At 42.2% G+C, this 18,303-nt stretch overlaps 1 protein-coding gene across 2 annotated transcripts in view; it reads left to right on the top strand.

Annotated features, from left to right (window-relative positions):
* The first annotated feature begins 331 nt into the window (after nt 1–331).
* Nucleotides 332–18,303, top strand: part of pmepa1 (prostate transmembrane protein, androgen induced 1) — a 38,121-nt gene continuing 20,149 nt past the window's right edge. The window contains exon 1 of one of the 2 annotated variants that reach the window (XM_067504513.1): nt 332–856. In XM_067504513.1, the coding sequence (XP_067360614.1) occupies nt 760–856 (97 nt within the window). In that variant the 5' untranslated portion in view covers nt 332–759. Of the gene's footprint in view, nt 857–1,066; nt 1,085–18,303 lie in introns of those variants that run through there. The other variant, XM_067504515.1, reaches the window with a different exon arrangement.

Raw genomic sequence — 18,303 nt, 5'->3', positions numbered from 1 at the left:
GACAGATATAGAGTGTGTCATCACCAAGACATACACAGAGAGAGAGAGAGACAAATGGAGAGAGAGACACAGAGACAGATAGAGAGTGAGAGACAGATACAGAGTGTGTCATCACCAAGACATAGAGATAATAAGAGAGACAGCAACAGAGATAGAGACATACAGAAAGAGAGACAGACACGGTGTGTCATCACCAAGACTGAGACAAACAGAAAAAGAGGGAGAGAGAGGGAGACAGACAGACAGAGAGACAGATAGAGAGATAGGGACAGAGAGAGAGAGAGAGAGAAATCCCTGGAGACTGAGGGTGGGGGGGGGGTTGGGGGGACACAGACGGCAGCAGACAGACGTCCGTTAGCAGTTTAGTCGCCGGTCACTCGGCAGAAAAGACGGAAATATGAAAACTGAAGTGTAATGTACGAAACCGGACATTTAAAGTAACTGAACTCAGCGTTCAAACTACAGTGAACGACTGAATGCGAGAGATAGAGACAGAGAGAGAGAGAGAGAGAGAGAGAGAGAGACAGAGAGATAGATAGATTTCGGAGGAAAAGGAGGAGAAACCGGAGACAGGAGGAGGACGGACTGACCGGAGACGAAGAAGAGGAGGCTGGAGAGAAAAGGGAGGATTTTTTTGGCTGGAGTTTGGTGAGGTTGTTTTTTGCTCTCCTCTCCTCCTTCCTATCGCCTTTTCCTCTCCAGCCTGGCTTCTGTCTCCCCTCTTCTGGAGTATTTATGTCTGGTTTCAGGAGGCTTTAAATGTTCAACTTGATGGGTGTTTTAAACGCCACCGCCGCCAATGTCTCCTGTACTTGTAACTGCAAGCGCTTCACGTCCCTCCAGAGCATGGAAATCAGTGAGTAACTTCATTCCTTTTTATATGTGTGTGCGCTATAATTCTTTGACTTTCCATTGAAGCCACGAAGCCGTTTTTCTTTTTTTTCTTTTTTTTTTGGCTCCATCGGAACAGATTCACACCACCTCGCAGAAAGCGGGTGAAGAGCGAAATGGGACTTTGCTGGTTGGTGGAGCGCTAACAGGCAAACGGGATGTGGAGCTGTGTCAGTGACATCCGTCAACAACGGTGCCCAGTCTTTCACGTCCTTATTTGTTTTACGCTACTTTCTTTTTCTTTCTTTCTTTTCTTTTTTTTTTTTTTTTTTGTTTTTTGTTTTTTTAGCTTTCTGTTTTAAGGTGGAGAAAATCGCCCCGCCGAATTAAAAGACGTCAGGTTTTCTCCTCCGTGGTCATTGGAGCCTGGTGTTGAACTTGAACCAAATCCTCGAGATTCGGGCTCATTTCCGCACTGCCGCAATGAATAATCATCATCGACATTGTTTCCAGACTGTTTCCAGCAGTTTGCTGTGTCTGCTGTGGACACATTTGACAAACGCTGCGTTTTTATGCCGCCGGTGTCGTTTTCCATCGTAGCTTACTCTATTTGAAATATGAGCCTTTTCGCTCCCCCCCCCGGGATTTAAACTGCACAAATATCACCTTAATTGTGTTAAAACTGTCGGGAAGTTGCCATAGAGGACCGTTGGAGGAAAAGGTGAAAAAAAAAATGAGGAGGGGGGGGGGGGGGGGTTAACTCGAAGTTTTATCGTCGCTTCGTCGTGTCGAGCAGAGCCAGACGTCCGTCTAGCCGTCTTGCCCGTGCGCGCGCGTGTTACTGTGTGTGTGTGTGTGTGTGTGTGTGTGTGTGGTCGTATCCGGGAAATCCCTGTCTTTGTGTGTGTAGCCCATGTTTATATAGAGTCTTACTTCCATGTGTGTGTGTGTGTTTGTCTTTTGGTGATGCAGGACCCAAAATCCTCCTCGGTTTCATTCCCACAAACACGCTGAGGATTTATACAGTCATAATACTGTTTGGTAATTTGTAAATGAAAGGTGTGTGTGCGTGTGTGTGTGTCCGCTGAGGTCACGGCAGGACTGACTCAGAAAGCTTCAAAGCCTTTGACAAGACAATGCCCACTGAACCTGAAACAAATGAACATCCTCTCCAGATAGCAGCAATCTCCTATTAGTCATATAAGTAGCACGGCTGCCAGTCAATCTGTCACTTTCTTGATTAATCGATTAATTGCACAATTAGTCAACCGCAAACACGCCATGGTGCTGTCTTCAAATGTTCTGTCAGAGCAGCTGCCAAAAGCCTCACGATATTCAGTTTTTGAAGTTGAAAGCAACGAGAAAACGAGCTGGATTTTTTTTCCTTTGGAGAAGCTGGAATGACAAGAAATTAAGCAATTTGGCTGAGGAAGTGATTCAGAACAGGTTGTCTGGATTGTTGCATGTCCTGCAGGACAACAGCTCGGGGCTGAGTGATGAATCGCTGCCGCCCTTGTCAGCACCAAAACCGGTAGTAGCACTAGGTTAACAGTAGAGAAGCTGGATTGCACGTAGAAAAATAATCTGCCAACTTTGATAATGTTTGATTTTCCAACCAAACATGTCAAATATCCCCTTGTACCAGCAGTTGTGGTAAAAGAAGAGCATCACATTGTCACAGTTAAATCACAACTGTTTGTTTTTATTGTTTAAAAAATTGCATCAACAAGCTGTTATTATATTGGAAATTTGATCCAAACAAACAATTAATTATTGATACATATTGTTTTCAGTCATGCAAAAGCCATTATTTAGCCTCACAAAGCCAAATATATCAGTCTGTGTGATGTGATTCAGGTCACGGGATACATATCAAGCAAACACAATAAATATTGCAAACTGAATATTTTTGGATTTTGAATTGCAACTCTGAGAAAACAAGATAGTAAAAAATGTGACTTAGAGTTCTGTGGAGCTCTATACTAGATATCTAAGCAGTTGAACAAAGCAATAATTTGCTGATGAATTAAAACATTAGTTATCATGGCAAAATCATGGAAGAAGAAGTAGCAGTAATACAACTAGTACATTCAGTCACTATGGCAGACAGCAAAGCAACAAGGCTTTTTTTTTGGCTGGAGTTTGGTCTGGTTGATTTTTGGACTCCTCTCCTCCATTCTATTGCTTTCTATTGTCCAGTGTGGCTCTTGTCTTTTCCTTCTGGAGTGTATATATATATATATATATATATATATATATATATTGTTTTGAGAGACCTCAAAAGTTGTAACAGATGGATGTTTTAAACTCATCTGCCACAAATCTCTAGTTTATTGCAACAGCAAGCGCTACAGGAAGTGACCGGCTGCAAAAAGACGATTTTGTGTAAGAAATGTATTGTTGCCCCCCCCCCCAGAGGTTGTTAGCATAAAGGTTAGGGGACTGGTAAGTTTAGCATAGGAAATCGTTTTTTGGCATTTGGTTGTGACGACTAGTTGGACCTAGTTGGTCCTGGTCGGTGCCAGTCTGGTCCAGTGGGTGCTGACAGTCGGCAGAAATCACCGAAAATCTTCCAGTCATTGCCAACCAGCGATTAAATGTGTTACTTTTGTGTGTTTGCTCAGTCTCCAGGTGTGTGCTGCTCCCCGTCTGTCAAAGACTGGAACACTGTGATAATTTAGTGGAAACAGTCTTTAGGTGTGAACTGTGCGGTCTTTGAAAGTCTTAGCCGACCTTTAGAGTTGTCCTCTGCTTTAAGTGAGATACTTGGGCTTCGGTGTCTTACCTGTAGGAGTGTCCAACATGTGGACCCAAAGTCGAGGATTGAACCAGTGTTTCCATTAGTGGACGACCTGCAATGGCTCCTGAGACACAGCCGCTCAGTATCAACCTGTGCATTCAGATTCGGACAACCAGTAGTAGTATTAGCAGCTTTAGCAGTGCTAATGTTTCTTGTAGCTGCAGTAGTACAGAAAAATGTTGCAGTCCTGCTTTATGTAGCAAAAATAGCTGCGGCAAAAAATAGTCACAGTAACAGAAGGTTTGGACAGCAGCAGTCAGTGCCAGCATAAACAGTACTGCAATATTTGGCCAAAAGTATGTGGAGGCCCAAAGTTGACTAATAAGCATGTGATTCAAGAACAGTGTAGCAGCTGTAACAGTGTCTACTGTTCTAAGAAGACTCTCCACCACTTCAGTTCAGCTGCAAGAGCTTTAGGAGGGTCGGCCACTGATGCTGAACGATAAGGTGAATGCACTTAAAGTAAGACTTAGGTGCAGGCCAGTCACGTTGCGGCAAATTAAATTGCTATAAACATTTCATTATCGCCAATGCATTGTGTTCCCGATGAAACAGGAAACGATCTCCTTTCTACCAAACTGGAAACTGAAATATTGATAGTTCGCCGTAGCATTAGGTTTGTCAGTGTAATACAGATCATTGTCTGGGCTTGTAAGAGAAAGGCAAGAGAAGAATGCAGGCACACACACACACACACACATTTCTGAGAGCAGACATGATGTTTAGTCTAGGAGGCAGAGGGACAGAAACAGATAAACCAAAGAGGGAGACCGAGAAGAGGAGAAAGAAGACTAGAGAGACGGTAAAGAAAGCAGGCAATAATGGAAGTTGTCAAAACATGTGGGGAAAAGGAACAAGCCGTTTAAGAAAGAGAAGGCTGTGAAACCGAACCAGAAATGCTGTACAAAGAAGCTAAATTGCGAGAGGCATTCTGGTCAACTGAAAATTGTGAAACTAAAGAAAGTCAGGGCTTTAAGAAATATGATTATGCCTAAGCTGTTTCAGCTGTGCTGGATACTATGCACTGGAGCATGACAGGAAAGATGAAAGAACGTACAACGCAGCATTATCCATTTTGTACACTTGAGATAAAGTGATCAAAGGATGATGTGGACAGAAAAAAAAAGGGTTCCCCACCTGTTTCTCTACATAAGACCCTTAAAATAGATCCACATTTGGGTAAAAAAAAAAAAAAAAAAAGATCATCTCACGATCATCACTAAGGTGACGTCTCCCTTTACAAGTATCAATCCAAGCCGATAGTGATGGTTTCATATCTGATGCCACTGTAAACAGTTTTCTGTGTGTATGTGTTTCATTGTAACATACATGTGCTGACAGACAATAAAAGTTGTGGTGCTTCATCTACATAGATTGGTTATTTAGGTTAACTGTGCCTTTAAGGAGGGGCAACTAAAAGTGAACTTTAACCTCTTTTTTTTTTTTTTTAACGTGTTTGATTAAAAAACTCCCTCTTAGTCAGGGTTTCAGTAAGCTACGATATGAAACTGAGATTAAACGGTTCCTGTTTTTGCCCACAGGCCTTTAGGATACTAGATAACTTGTCCCTTTTGGTACACAGTTTTTCAACATGACGCTTTCAGGAAGGCAACTGGAGTCAAATGTGACGGCGACATTGAAAAGGCACAGGTGGAAAAGTTGCTGTGTTCAGTTGATATAACAAAAGGCCAGATTCAGTGCTCAAACACAACCGAACAGGCGTTGAGCTCATGCACCTGTACCAGCTGGATTTAATGCGCTGACTTTAAGCGATTCCGTCTAGATTGATTCAGGCTCGTGGAGGACCAGCGCAGTCTCTGACTGACTTAATGCCGTCATTAATCTGTCTCTCTTCCTCCGTCCCGCACATCTTTGCCTCATCTGGATCTGTTAGGTTGTAATTGTAGGGTTACATATACCTGTTACACCCTCTGACATATTAGAGCACACACATACGCACAAACACATCTGTTCTGAGCAGCAGACATCGCCAGCCAAAGCACATGACATCAGCATTACTCACAGGCCAGGCGTGTGTGTGTGTGTGTGTGTGTGTGTGTGGTGAAGTCATTGCTGGTATCAGCTTCTAAGAATGATTTCCTACCAGCAGCTTGGTGTCTCTGTACGATTTGTTACTACATGTCTGGCTGACTTAACATCAAACACCTCCCCAGTCTCATTCTATAGCCAACATAAATGTTATCCACATCGTTCGTCTGTGTGTGTGTGTGTGTGTGAGTTCAACTAGAGGGTAGTGGAATTTATTTGTGGTTATTGAATTCGAGGAAGAGAGTCAGAGTGTTCCTGAGTGAACAGGATGTGATCGCAGGGTTGGCCACAGGAAGGAAACATGAAGTCATGTGACTGGACGCCTTTCCCGGGTGAGTTAAGTCACAGGTTCGACCCCTGCAACAACCCGTGTGCCAACGAGCGAGACGATGAAGGCCTACCTGATTGCAAATGACTGTAGAACGCAGCATGTAGACGGCCTCTTTTTGAAAGAAAGGCCCGAATTATACATGGCACTGGTGAATAACATTGTCTCCTCATGGACACCTGGACCTGGACTCAGTATCAGTTTAAATCATTGCTGACCAGCACACTAGATAATTTAATTACAGTATCCAGATGGTAAAAGGAGTCACCAGAGGATTTGAGAAATACCTTCCGGGTTTGGATTAGTCTTGCAAAGCGATTTTTTTTTTTTATTTGTCATCTTTTTCTCCGTCACAAAGAGACTTTAAAACTAATAACTTAGCTTAGGCTGCGATTACAGCGCATATCATTTCTGTAATAGTTCATTAAACGAGGCATAACACGGTATTACATAAACCAAAACCTCTATAGATTTTGTTCTGAAATGTCTCTAGCGCTCAGAACTGTTGACAGCAGAGATTACAGCATAAGAAAGTATCCTGTAGATTTTCATATGCCCACACAGTAACTGTATTATGGATTTCATCAGGGTGGAAACGGACTCAGTGAGACTGAAGCAAGTTTGACATCTTAAGCAGTATGTTCGAAAAAAAAAAAGTCTCACTTAAGCTACTGCACATTAGGGTTGCAAAAGTATTCTTTTTTAAATATAATTGAAATGTTTCACTGTTGTCACATCGTCCAAATGAACAGTATTTGTACAAAAAGCACCAGCACTTCACTTTATTTATTTATAGCTTGACAAATCATTACTCTCAATTGTCATGTGAATTTCTCTCGTTCTGTGTCATCGTCATGTGTCACTCTGGTTTTTTTATATATATATTTATATTTATATAAAATAAATCCCTCTCCACATCCTGTTCAAGCTGCGGCTCCCATGTGACCCAGAGATGATGTTTACGAATCAGTCTGAAACAGCAAAACAAGGGGGGGGTTTGGGGGGAATGCACTTTTTTTTTTTTGACAGTATTTGTGGTGCAAAACCGGATCCTGAGGCAAACTGCATATGACTTTGTCTTTGATCTCCTGAACTATAAAAGCCGAACCAGAGGCAATTTTCACACCATTTGACTGAAATAACTGTCATAAATGTCGCTGTAGCTCAGCTGAAACAGCGTGAGCACAGAAAAACATCTGTGAAAAAAAAAACAAGAAAAGGAGGAGACAGAGCGTCATTCGAGTCAGGAACAGGCTGTAATTGCCGCGTGCTGGAAATTTTGTTTGTTCACTCTGCTCTTTTTGACATCTATGTTAGTTTATATTGGTTTTTGCCACTGTTTCATAGTTCTTATTGATTGGTTTTCTTTGTTTTGGTTTTCTTTGTTGGCTGCCACCCCCCCCCCCCCCCTCCCCACCCTCCCTCGTGAATCATGGGAATTAAATGATTGAGTCTGTTCTGGCTGGCCTCCTAGACTTATTATGTAAACCTCTGTCTGGCTTTCTCACTACTTTGTGTGTGTGCGCGCTTGTGCATGTATTAGCGTGCAAGTGTTAGTCTACATTTGTCTATTCATTTCCACTCTGTTTGATGTGTTGGCTGAGGGGGGGGGGTTTGTTAAGTTATATCCGAAAATTTGTTTTACATTGGCTTTATCTTGCAGTAAAGAAGGTAAAATGATATGTTACCATTTATAGGCCTGTTTGGATCTAAAACGGCCTTGACAGCTGATTGACAGCTGGCATCATCCCAGACTTATTGTAGTCATTAATCCTCACTTACGATAAACACACAGTAATTTGTCTCAGAAGAGATGATTTACCCGCGGAACGTCAACACGGCTGTTTCCTCTTTGTTTCCCAGCTCCGTTTAACACATAGCACCACGAGGTCCGTGTCCGTGTTCATGTATCCATTTCCAACTTTCTGCTTTCTCTCTGCTTCACTTTCATCAATACAAACGATAAATATAAATGTAGCCTCGCAGCTAGAAGGTCCCTTTCTGTGTGGTGTCCTAAGGGGGTTTCCTCAGGATACAGTGCATCCAAAAAAGGCTCATTTTCCTCTAAATTCTATAAACAAAACTCCATAATAACAACGTGAAAGAAGTTTGTTTAATATGTTTGCAAATTTATTAAAAATAAAAAATGAAAAAAATCACATGTAAAAATCACAAGTATTCACTCCCTTTGCTTAAGCACCTTTAGCATCACTTACAGCCTCAAGTCTTTGTGAGTATGGTGCTACAAGCTTGTCACACCTATTTTTGGGCAGGTTCTCCCATTCTTCTTTGCAGTACCTCTCAAGCTCCACAAAGTTGGAAGGAGCGTCGGTGCACAGTCATTTTCAGATCTCTCCAGAGATGTTCAATCGGGTTCAAGTCTGGGCTCTGGCTGAGACGCTGAAGGACATTCACAGGGTTGTAGCCACTCCTTTATTATCTCGGCTGTGTGCCTGCTGAAAGATGAACCGTCGCCCCAGGTCTGAGGTGCAGAGCGCTCTGGAACAGGTTTTCATCAAGGACGTCGCTGTACATTGTTGCATTCATCCTGGCTAGTCTCCAAGTTCCTGTCGCTTAAAAAACATCCCCACAGCATGATGCTGCTGCCACCACCATGCTTTACGGTAGGGATGGTATTGGCCAGGTGGTGATCGGTGCCTGGTTTCCTCCAGACATAACACTTGGTCTTCAGGCCAAAGAGTTCAATCTTTGTTTCATCAGAGCAGAGAATTTTGTTTCTCATGGGCTGAGAGTCCTTCAGGCGGGCTGTCATGTGCCTTTTACTGAGGACTGGTTTCCATCTGACCACTCTTCCATACAGAGATGGTTGTTCTTCCGGAAGGTTCTCCTCTCTCCACAGAGAAATACTGTAGCACTTTTGGAGCGCCCATTAGGCTTTGGCCACTTCCCTGACTTCAGGCCCTTCTCTCTCGATCACTCAGTTTGGCCGACCGGCTCGCTCTCGTAAGAGTCCTGGTGGTTCCAAACTTCCTCCATTTAGGGAGGATAGAGGCCCCTGTGCTCATTAAGACCTTCAATGCTGCAGAAATGTTTCTGTGCCCTTCCCCAGATCTGTGCCTCAATACAATCTTGTCTTAGAGTTCTACAGACAATTCCTTGGACTTCATGGCTTAGTTTGTGCTCTGGCATGCACTGTTAAATGTGGGACCTTATATAGACAGGCTTTCTGAATGCACTGTATTCAGGTTTCCCCCCACGGTCCAGAGAAATGCATGTGAGTGTGAATTGTTGTCTGTCTGTGTATGTCTCTCTGTTTTGGCCCTGAGAAAGACTAGTGGCCTGTCCGGGGTGGACCCTGTCTCACCCAATGAGGATAGGCTCTAGCCTAAAACAACAAACAACAACCCTAAACAGGACAAGCGGTCACAGGTAATGGATGGACGGATGGATGGAAAATCGAACTTTGTACAATTATCTAAGGGTGCTTTAAAAAACAGCCTTGTTTAGTCTGGTTCAATCAAACGGCACAGAGACCCTTTACTCTTTGTAATAGTATTTTCAGGATTTTTAAAAAGTGCATTCAGTATCTGCTGCTTGGTTTATCGTCCAGATTGTCAACAGGGTTATGACTAAATTCCAACTGTGCAGTTTCGAGTTTCATAATATTGGTAACATAATCACTTATACTCAACAGAATTTTGTTGTGGATTAGTGTTAGAGTTAACCTCTGTTTGATTTCTTGTTCCAGCCCCAAATCCATTATCTAATGACCAGACAAGAATATTCTTGCGTGATATATAGTGATGCTGGTTCCACCATTTGTACCTTTCTATGTGTAAAAGGAAATGGAACCACTAATAAAGTTTGGAAACTGGTCCACTGATCCGGACCAGTTTGTGAAAATAGAACAGATTATTTCAGCATTAATCAATTTACCTTTAATCTGTACTTGTGCAACGTTGGCAAAATGCAGAGAACAGGGGAAAACACCTCTTATTCCATTCTGGCAATTTCCAGGGATTATTCCAGTTTGCCATAATCCTGTTGTTACACCAGATTAACAGTCTAGCTACTTTTTTGTGTTGTAGTTCATTTCAACAGACATACAAACAGTCCAAATTAAAATTAGGCGAATCCTTTGTAGTAGTATTAATTTGTTTTTTTATGTTGACGTACTTGCCAGCAGTGGTGCATTTGCAGCCATTCTGCCAACACTTTGTTTTCTGCAGTTCTTTCCACCAAGTAGAAGATACAGTCGCTGCCAGAAATTCCCAGTATCTAAGCCACAGCACTGCATATTTGAGACAAATGCAAATGCAGCAATAAATTCTGGGTCATCTTTGAATGGTTTCAGAAACTATGGCACCGTGTTTTGTTCACGACTGCAACGGCTGCAAAACATCCTGAATTTGCTACAGCTTTGATTTGTGCTTCTAACTGGCTCCTTCTTCACTGCAGTGGTGGCACAGCCTCGTTGTCATGATTAGAGCTGATGGTTTTTTTGTTTTTGTTTTTTGATGCCAAACTGTCAGAAAATGCCAGATTTTTCAAAAATAATGCTGAAATTGTTCAAATCAGTGGCACAACATTTGTTTCTTCTCTGTTTTCCGTCCTTCGTCCTTGCTTCCTTCCATTCTTCTTTGTTTCCTCATTCAGCCTCTCGGCTGCTTGTTGTTTCTGGGTCTAGACACCAATGGGTCTAGACACCAATAACCCTAGAAATAACAGTCCTCAGCATGGTCCTATCATGCATGTATGTAGATGCATGCATGGTGTGCATGTGGGGGTCAAGGTCAGTGTCACTTTGAGTGGTTGTGTGCGTCTGTGTATGAGCAAGCTTTCTGCATATGATCTGCATACAAGATGGTGCTCAGCTGAGGCCCCTGTTGTCTGTTCCACCCATATTGTCCCTTTAATTAGTCTGAAGAAGGAGCCAGCCCTATATGTCTGGCTTGCAGTGTGAATAAAACCATACAGAGACTGTCTGAGGTCCAAGAAGCTGCACTATAAATAAAGGCAATGACTGTCTGCTTCCTATACGCTTGGCTGTGGAGCAGCAGTGTGGAACATATTGCTTCTTGTCTTTCATTAATTAGTCCGAGACAGAATGAAACTTGCATGACTGTCTGGTCTTCTAAACACTTCAGTTGTTTATGCAGATAAGAAACTGTGTCTTGTTATACACAAATTAGTCTGGGTCAGAGGAAATTGGTATAGCAAAAAAGAAAAAGTGCCTTTTGCCTTTTGTTAATTAGTCTGAGACAAAATTAGTCAAGATCAAGTCAAGCAATGTTGGTTAAATGTTTTTTAAACAATAACCAGCATGTGTAGTTGTACAGTTTTGTAGGGTGATAGAAAACAAACATTCTGTCATAAAATAGTCGGAAGGACTTCAATATGTGCCTCAAAGGCCATATATGGCTCACTTTAAATTATGAAATTAGACACACATCACTGAACAGTCCTTGCATGGGTGAATCAGAACACACACATGTTGTGTTTAATTAGACATGTAGATATTTAGACGTATGTCTGCAAATGCTTATTGTGTGGGTGGATTTAGTTATGTTTTGCACATGAAATCAATGTCACTCTGCATCTGACAGAGGAGGGGGTTAAGTAAGGGAGTCTGGGTATCTAGGCAAAGGTCAGGGTTCAGGTCAGGAAAGGGGGTGGGGGGTCATTGTCAAAAGAATGGGAGCTGCTTTGGAAAGTGTATATGTATTTGTGTTATTCAGTAGTATTTTCTCAGCTATGGAACTGGCCCACGTGTAGCCATTATTGGCAGTATATGAACTATTAATACGAATATGCTCTAAAATGTATCTGTTCTAGCAGATCTAAGTCTTCGTTCTGTGGGAATGAACGTGACGTGGTCCTGGCATGATATATGTATGTTGTTGTGTTTCCTGACATCATGTTGTGGCACCAACTATCTGTGACGTATTTTTACCACAGTGTCCGCAGTGAGACGGTGAAGCTGAGACGTCACTCAGTCAGCTGGACAGAGTCTAGACAATAGTCACTTCAGTCTGCAAAACACACACAAACACACACACACACATGACATAGACCTTTATGACTGTGGGCTTGACCTGTACACAGGCACACACACACTCAGACAGTCTTGCAGGGTGGGAGGGGGTCTGTGTCTGCCTCACATTGCCCTGTGGGCCATAGGAAACAGCTGGGACCACATCATTTGCATCCTTACATACGCATTTACACACACACACACACAGGCAAATGACACCCCACCTTTCTGTTTGAATTACTGACATTTTTCATTATACATTGGACTATTGAAACACACAATGCAGAGGCAAATACCCAGCCTGACACGCACTAAGCTCCACCTCAACGACGACAACCCCCCCCCCCCCCCCCCCCCCCCGACTACTGCAAACACACACAGGCTAGACTACAGTGTGTCTAGACAGAGGAGCAGACTATAAAACATACACACAGACAACGCTGTCAACTTTATGAGCATGTTAGAGGTGATTTAATGGTTTAAGAGCTGAACATTGGGTAGAAAACAACGTGGAGACGTACAAATAAAATCTGACTGCGTTTTTTTCTGTTCTGTTGAAATAACCATAGTTACAGTGACGTTTCGTGACCTGTCGGCCAAGACCAAATGCACAAGTCTCAAATGTGGGGGAGGCGGGGAATATTCACCGTACCGGTCTTTGAGTTGACTCATTGTTCTGGATGGTTAAACCATCAGGACATGGCAGCATGTGGTCGTTACCAGACATTGACGTCCAAGCAAAGAACACTCCCCCAGGGGGGTTGCAGGAGTGTTGAAGAAGAGGCAAAGAGACTGAGTAGGGGGAGCCTAACACTCCAAATTTTACTCCTTCTGAGAATTGTGACTAATCAGTATGTAAATGTGAAACTACCGCCACAGCATTGCACCATTTTTAACTGGGCTTGGAACTGTCACCAGGGTGACCCTTGGTGGCTGGTGGGGCCGGGATTTGATCCCGTGGCCTTCCGTATCCCAAGCTGACGCTCTGTCCACTGAGCCAACAGTCCCCCAAGTACACAAGAACAGACCAAAAGCTTAAAAAAGCCCGTAGTTGGATTTCCAACTTCTTATCAGACATATTCTTAGTAGCTGTCAGTGGTGCAAGTGGTTCGCTATGCTGCATTGTTTACGGTTCTCACTTTCTCTTCGGCGGTATGTTCGGGTGTCATGCGCTGCCCCCAGATGAAGGTGATGTGCGGCGGCTTTTTCTCTGCGCTAACAGTTAGTCGTAAATATAGGAAATTAAGATCATTTTTAGTTCAGTCCATTTTATGGATTTTATGGGGACTTTTCGTGGCCATGATAATTTTTTTTTTTTTGATTTTTTACCCAGACATAGGAGGCTTATAAGCATTTTATGTGCAAATTTAAACGTTAATGAATGTTTCTGCAAAGCTTTTTCTGACGGGGACAACTTGATTAAAAGAGAACTAAAGGAAAGTGAACATGAATTCCGTTCATCAGATGACCAAAAACCTACAGTGATAACAATATTTATTTATATCTACATGTAAATAGACTGTTTGCATATTCTCCCTATAAAATCTAAATTGATGTCAGTGTTGTGTTTATACCTCATTCTGTTGCCCGAAAACTGGGACTATATTAAATGTAAAAGAGCAAAACTGTGACATTTAAGTCTTGCAATTCAGATTTTGCACTCTGAATATATTTTCTATTTTTAGCCTTGGTAGCGTAGGAGCTTAGCTAAATGTTGCTTTGACCACAATGTCTTGGTTAAAGTTCAGCCGCACACCCTGAACCAACCCCTTACCCCCCCCCCCCCCCAAAAAAAAGGCTTATCATGCTATACAGTGTCTAGAAGAGGGAGGTTTGTAGAAAAAGATTAATTTGGGAAAGTTTTTTGAACTTCCCACAAACAGGAAGGTGCGAATCAAATTACACATTACACCACTAAATTGTGAGCCGACGCGTTCCTTAAAAAAAACAACAAAAAAAAAACAACAATCCCATCACACCTGAGCTGACAGATTCTTGGCAACGTCAGAAACACAATCGCTGCTCGCATTGTGTCCAGCAACCTCCCACACCTCGTTGAGAGACGAGAGACTTGCCAGCTGGCACACGCAAGTACGTATATGCCTTATATGAGGCAAGTATCGTTTTGTGCTCCGAAGGCAATGAGCCAGTTTCCCAGCTTGTTTGCCATCCATTATCCCTTCATTACTTAAATACAGATGCACTCATGGTAAACATTACTGACATTGACACTGCAGAGAATTGCTGACAACCTAAGGCCCTATCAGCTGCAGTACATGGAAACCTGCTTTTGCTTTCTCAAACAAATTGAACGAGGAACTAAATGTGCAGGTGTGTGTTGCGTTTTCGCCATATGTCACATGTCATGAATGTTGACTTGAGAGCTTTTCCAACCGGCAGAGGTTCTGTTTTTGTGGAGTGAACCCCCTTAAATTGAACACAAAATACCCAGACGGTTAAAATAGTTTTACTTTTTATTTTTCATTGGCTCGTCTCCTTCACCCACCCTCTTTTTTTTTTTCTTATCTTCCCTTGCTATGCTTCACCTGAAGGGCTTTGTCACAAGGATCTTGTTTTGGTTTCTGTAAAAATTTGTTTTGTCTAAAGAAACATTTATATCTCTCTCTCTCACACACACACACACACACACACACACAAGCAATGACAAGTTGATTCATGTAGATGATAAACTAAGGATCTGGGCAGATTTCAGCTTTTGAGAAATGAAATAATTTCTCAAAGCCGGGTGTTTCGAATGTTTCTACAGTCGGCCACTGAACTGCTGTGGAACGGCAGGCTCGACGACACCTGAAAATCCGTACCGTTGTTGGTTTATACTTCCTGAGGGTGTTGTGGTATTGGTCAACACAATCCTAGACTATTTCAGTATTCATGTAATGGGTGGGCTGGAGGGTGGTGGTCCAGCAACCGGAGTCCAGCGTTCCCATCCTGAATCCAGCCTGTGGTTGGTTTCAGAAACAACAAAAGCAGGTGTCTGAATTCGCTGTAAACTTTCTCAGCATTAAATTAGATCATGACCTTTTTTTGTGCTTAAATCTACTGGTATGAGTGATAATGTAGGGCAGCATCAGATATGTTGGCAAAAAAATATTTGAAAAACATTTCCTTGTTGTATTAACCAAGTTGACTTCACCTTTCCTACAGTGTTACATCGACAGATATCACAGTGATTCTCAAACTGTTTAGCTTGTGACCCTTTAAAATTGAGCAATGCTTATTTGTGACAGCTCATTACACATTACGGCCAGTGTGGACTCATGTTATGACCATTGGTAACCAAATTTCTTTTTCAAACCTCTTTTCATTTGATGGTTGTTACACTTGAGAGAAGAGGCGATGGAGCTACACTTTTTTCTTTTTCCTACTTTTAAAACACCGGAAAAGCCTTTAAACACAAAGTTTGGCACTTTATTTATGTCTCCACTGGTTTACAGTATGTGGATACCGTCTGGAAGGTTGCTGACTGCCCAGACTATTATGAAAATACACGGCAGAGTCTGATAAATCGTTTCTGAACTATTAACTCCAACAAACCTAAAGCAAACATATGATGACAACACACAAAGAGAGAACCGATACCAATGCACATCACACGGTTTAAAACTGCATGAAGTGAATTTCTTTGCCACTGGCAGGCAGAAAAATACCAAGCCAGGCCCACAAACACATACGCACTTCAGACCTTCAGACCAAAGGTGATAGTGCTGAAGTGTTGGCATGTTTACCTACGGCATCAAGCATTTTACGCGTTCATTACACAAAGCTACGCGGTAATATTCACTTTCGTTTCAGCTCTGTCTTGCTCTTTTCCAAGTCAGTGTTCCACTTTGTTCACTCGCTACTGCTTTGCTACAGCTTTGCTGTTTGATGGGACGCGGCTAGTTCACAGCAGGTTTGGGCTGCAAACAGTGAGTCGGAACGAGCTAAAAAGCAAGTTAGAGCTGCCGACTTCAGGGAAAATTCACCGTGACCTAGTGCAAGTTACATGTCGTGTGTTTCATTGTTAGTTTGAGAGATGCTGGCTCGGCAAGTGTCGCATCACAAGACACACACTAATTTTGAGGACATATAACGTAGATGTGTGTCCATGTAAGTCATTAGCATTATTCATATAGCTGTCCTGCTTTTCACGAACACACACACACACACACACACACACACACACAGACACACACACACTCAAACATACAGCGGGATGTGGTTTCAAATTATTGCTATTGTTTGTTAATGTGGAATTGACTTTCACACACATAAACACACACACACACACACCATACACACACATACCTGGCTAGACACAACAATGTCTGAATGTCCGTACGTGTGTGTGAGTCTGTGTGTATAGGGACCGGCTGAGCTGGTTTTGCATTGGCACCAAAACAGTTTAGACAGGAACATGTCTGGCTCACACACACACACACACACACACACACACCCTTCCTTTTGCAGACTTGATCTCTTATCACCTCTCGCTTTCACCTTATTTAACACAAACACACATTCACACACCTGCAGTTTCAACATGCAGGTTTGCCCTTGAATAATTCTTCAGTCCTTAATTTATAAGTGTTCATATGAACTGTATGTTATGACGGACATGAACGTAATGCTCTTGTGTAAAAGACAGAAATTGCAGGTTCTCAGTGCTACAGATTGTCTGCAATTTGTAGAAAATGGCTTCAGGTGTATCACTAAAGGACATTTGAATTTTGAAACCTATGAGACAACTGAGTTAAAGAAAGAAAGTGATGCATTACAGGCTGTTTAGGTGCTTGGCTGCAAGGTTCTGCACCAATAAAGCCAATGAAGGCTAACAAAATACGGTTTGATGTGTGTTTGCAGATTGTACAGATTACGAATAGCTGAAAATGTGTTGCTTTCTAAAGATGGATGATATAAATGATCCTTAAAAGGAATTTCTCACTACGCTAAAGTGAGAAAACATCAAACCATCTGAATCTGCTTAGAACCACAACAACCTGTGGCATCTAACTGGACATACAACCAACAAATCTGATTAAAATCTGTACTCTAGAACGTCACCAACAACGAGATGATCATCCCCTCGGCACAGTAAGGGAAAGATTGACATTTTTCATGTGTCAGTCATTGTATTTGTCTCTTTGGCATTAGTTGGTGTCTATTATTGGTTTTCACTCGTCTTTCTGGTAATTTTTTAAATCACTTTGAGAAATGTTCACCTCTGTCTGGTTGTTTTTTGGCTAATTTCTGCCGTCATTTTTCTGTTTCTGGTCATTTTCTGCTCACTTTGTTCACCTTTTTACCTGTCTTTTGATTGTCTCTGTGTTACTTTTGTGTATTTAATCTAAATTGTGTGTCCTATTAAAAAGACATAATGTTTTAACACTGACTTTGTACAGAAGATCTAGTCCTTGTAGGCCGAATCAGTAAATCCATACACAATCATACTAAAGTCAATTCTGACTTTTATATGTTTGATTTATTAGTGAGGAAATAATCATCAAACTTATTGCTCATATAATTACTTATGAGTTACAGCTACAGAATTTAACATTGTTTTTGTAATGCAGATTTTAGACCCAGCCAGCGTTGCTCAAAGGCACTTTTGCAGTGATACAGACATCAGGGATTGAACCAGCCAACTGACCTGTTGAAGCTGAGTGTGTATGTGTGTACGCAGTCATTGCAGACTGTTAATAATCACTATTATGTCTAGTATCACACTGGATCAGAGCCATTACACACACACACACACACACACACACAGGCCTCCGCATGTGACCTGCCCTCTGCGACACTGTCTGACTTCCCACTCTCTTTCACATTCAAATGAACAGTGTGTGTGTTTGTTCGGAGGTCTGAGTGTGTGTGGGTTTTGTGTACCTGGGACTGTGTGTGTGTGTGTGTGTGTGTGTGTGCGTGTATGCGGGGGTGCAGGGGTGCGAGACGACAGGGGTAGTCTAGCTCCTTCTGGCTAGAATTATAATGAGCATCACACACACATGCACACAGAGACACTCTCACACACACACACACACGCACTTAACAGACCCAGACAAGCAGCTGATAATGAGGTTTGATTTTCATACGTTTCAGACAGAATGCTCTGCAGGTCAGCTAGTACACAGAGGAGCTCTGTGTGTGTGTGTGTGTGTGTGAGTCTGTAGAGACAATCTTGGTTTGAAACCATTACTGTGAGGACATTTTGACCCAGACTTATAGCATCAAAGAGCGATTTGAGTGGTACAATTTGGTTTAATGGTTAATACAGGAATTAGATTTAGATTAGTGTTAGAG

This window comes from Channa argus, chromosome 5 (genome assembly GCF_033026475.1).
Source record: "Channa argus isolate prfri chromosome 5, Channa argus male v1.0, whole genome shotgun sequence".
NCBI lineage: Eukaryota > Metazoa > Chordata > Actinopteri > Anabantiformes > Channidae > Channa > Channa argus.
This window is presented reverse-complemented; position numbering and strand designations above follow the sequence as displayed.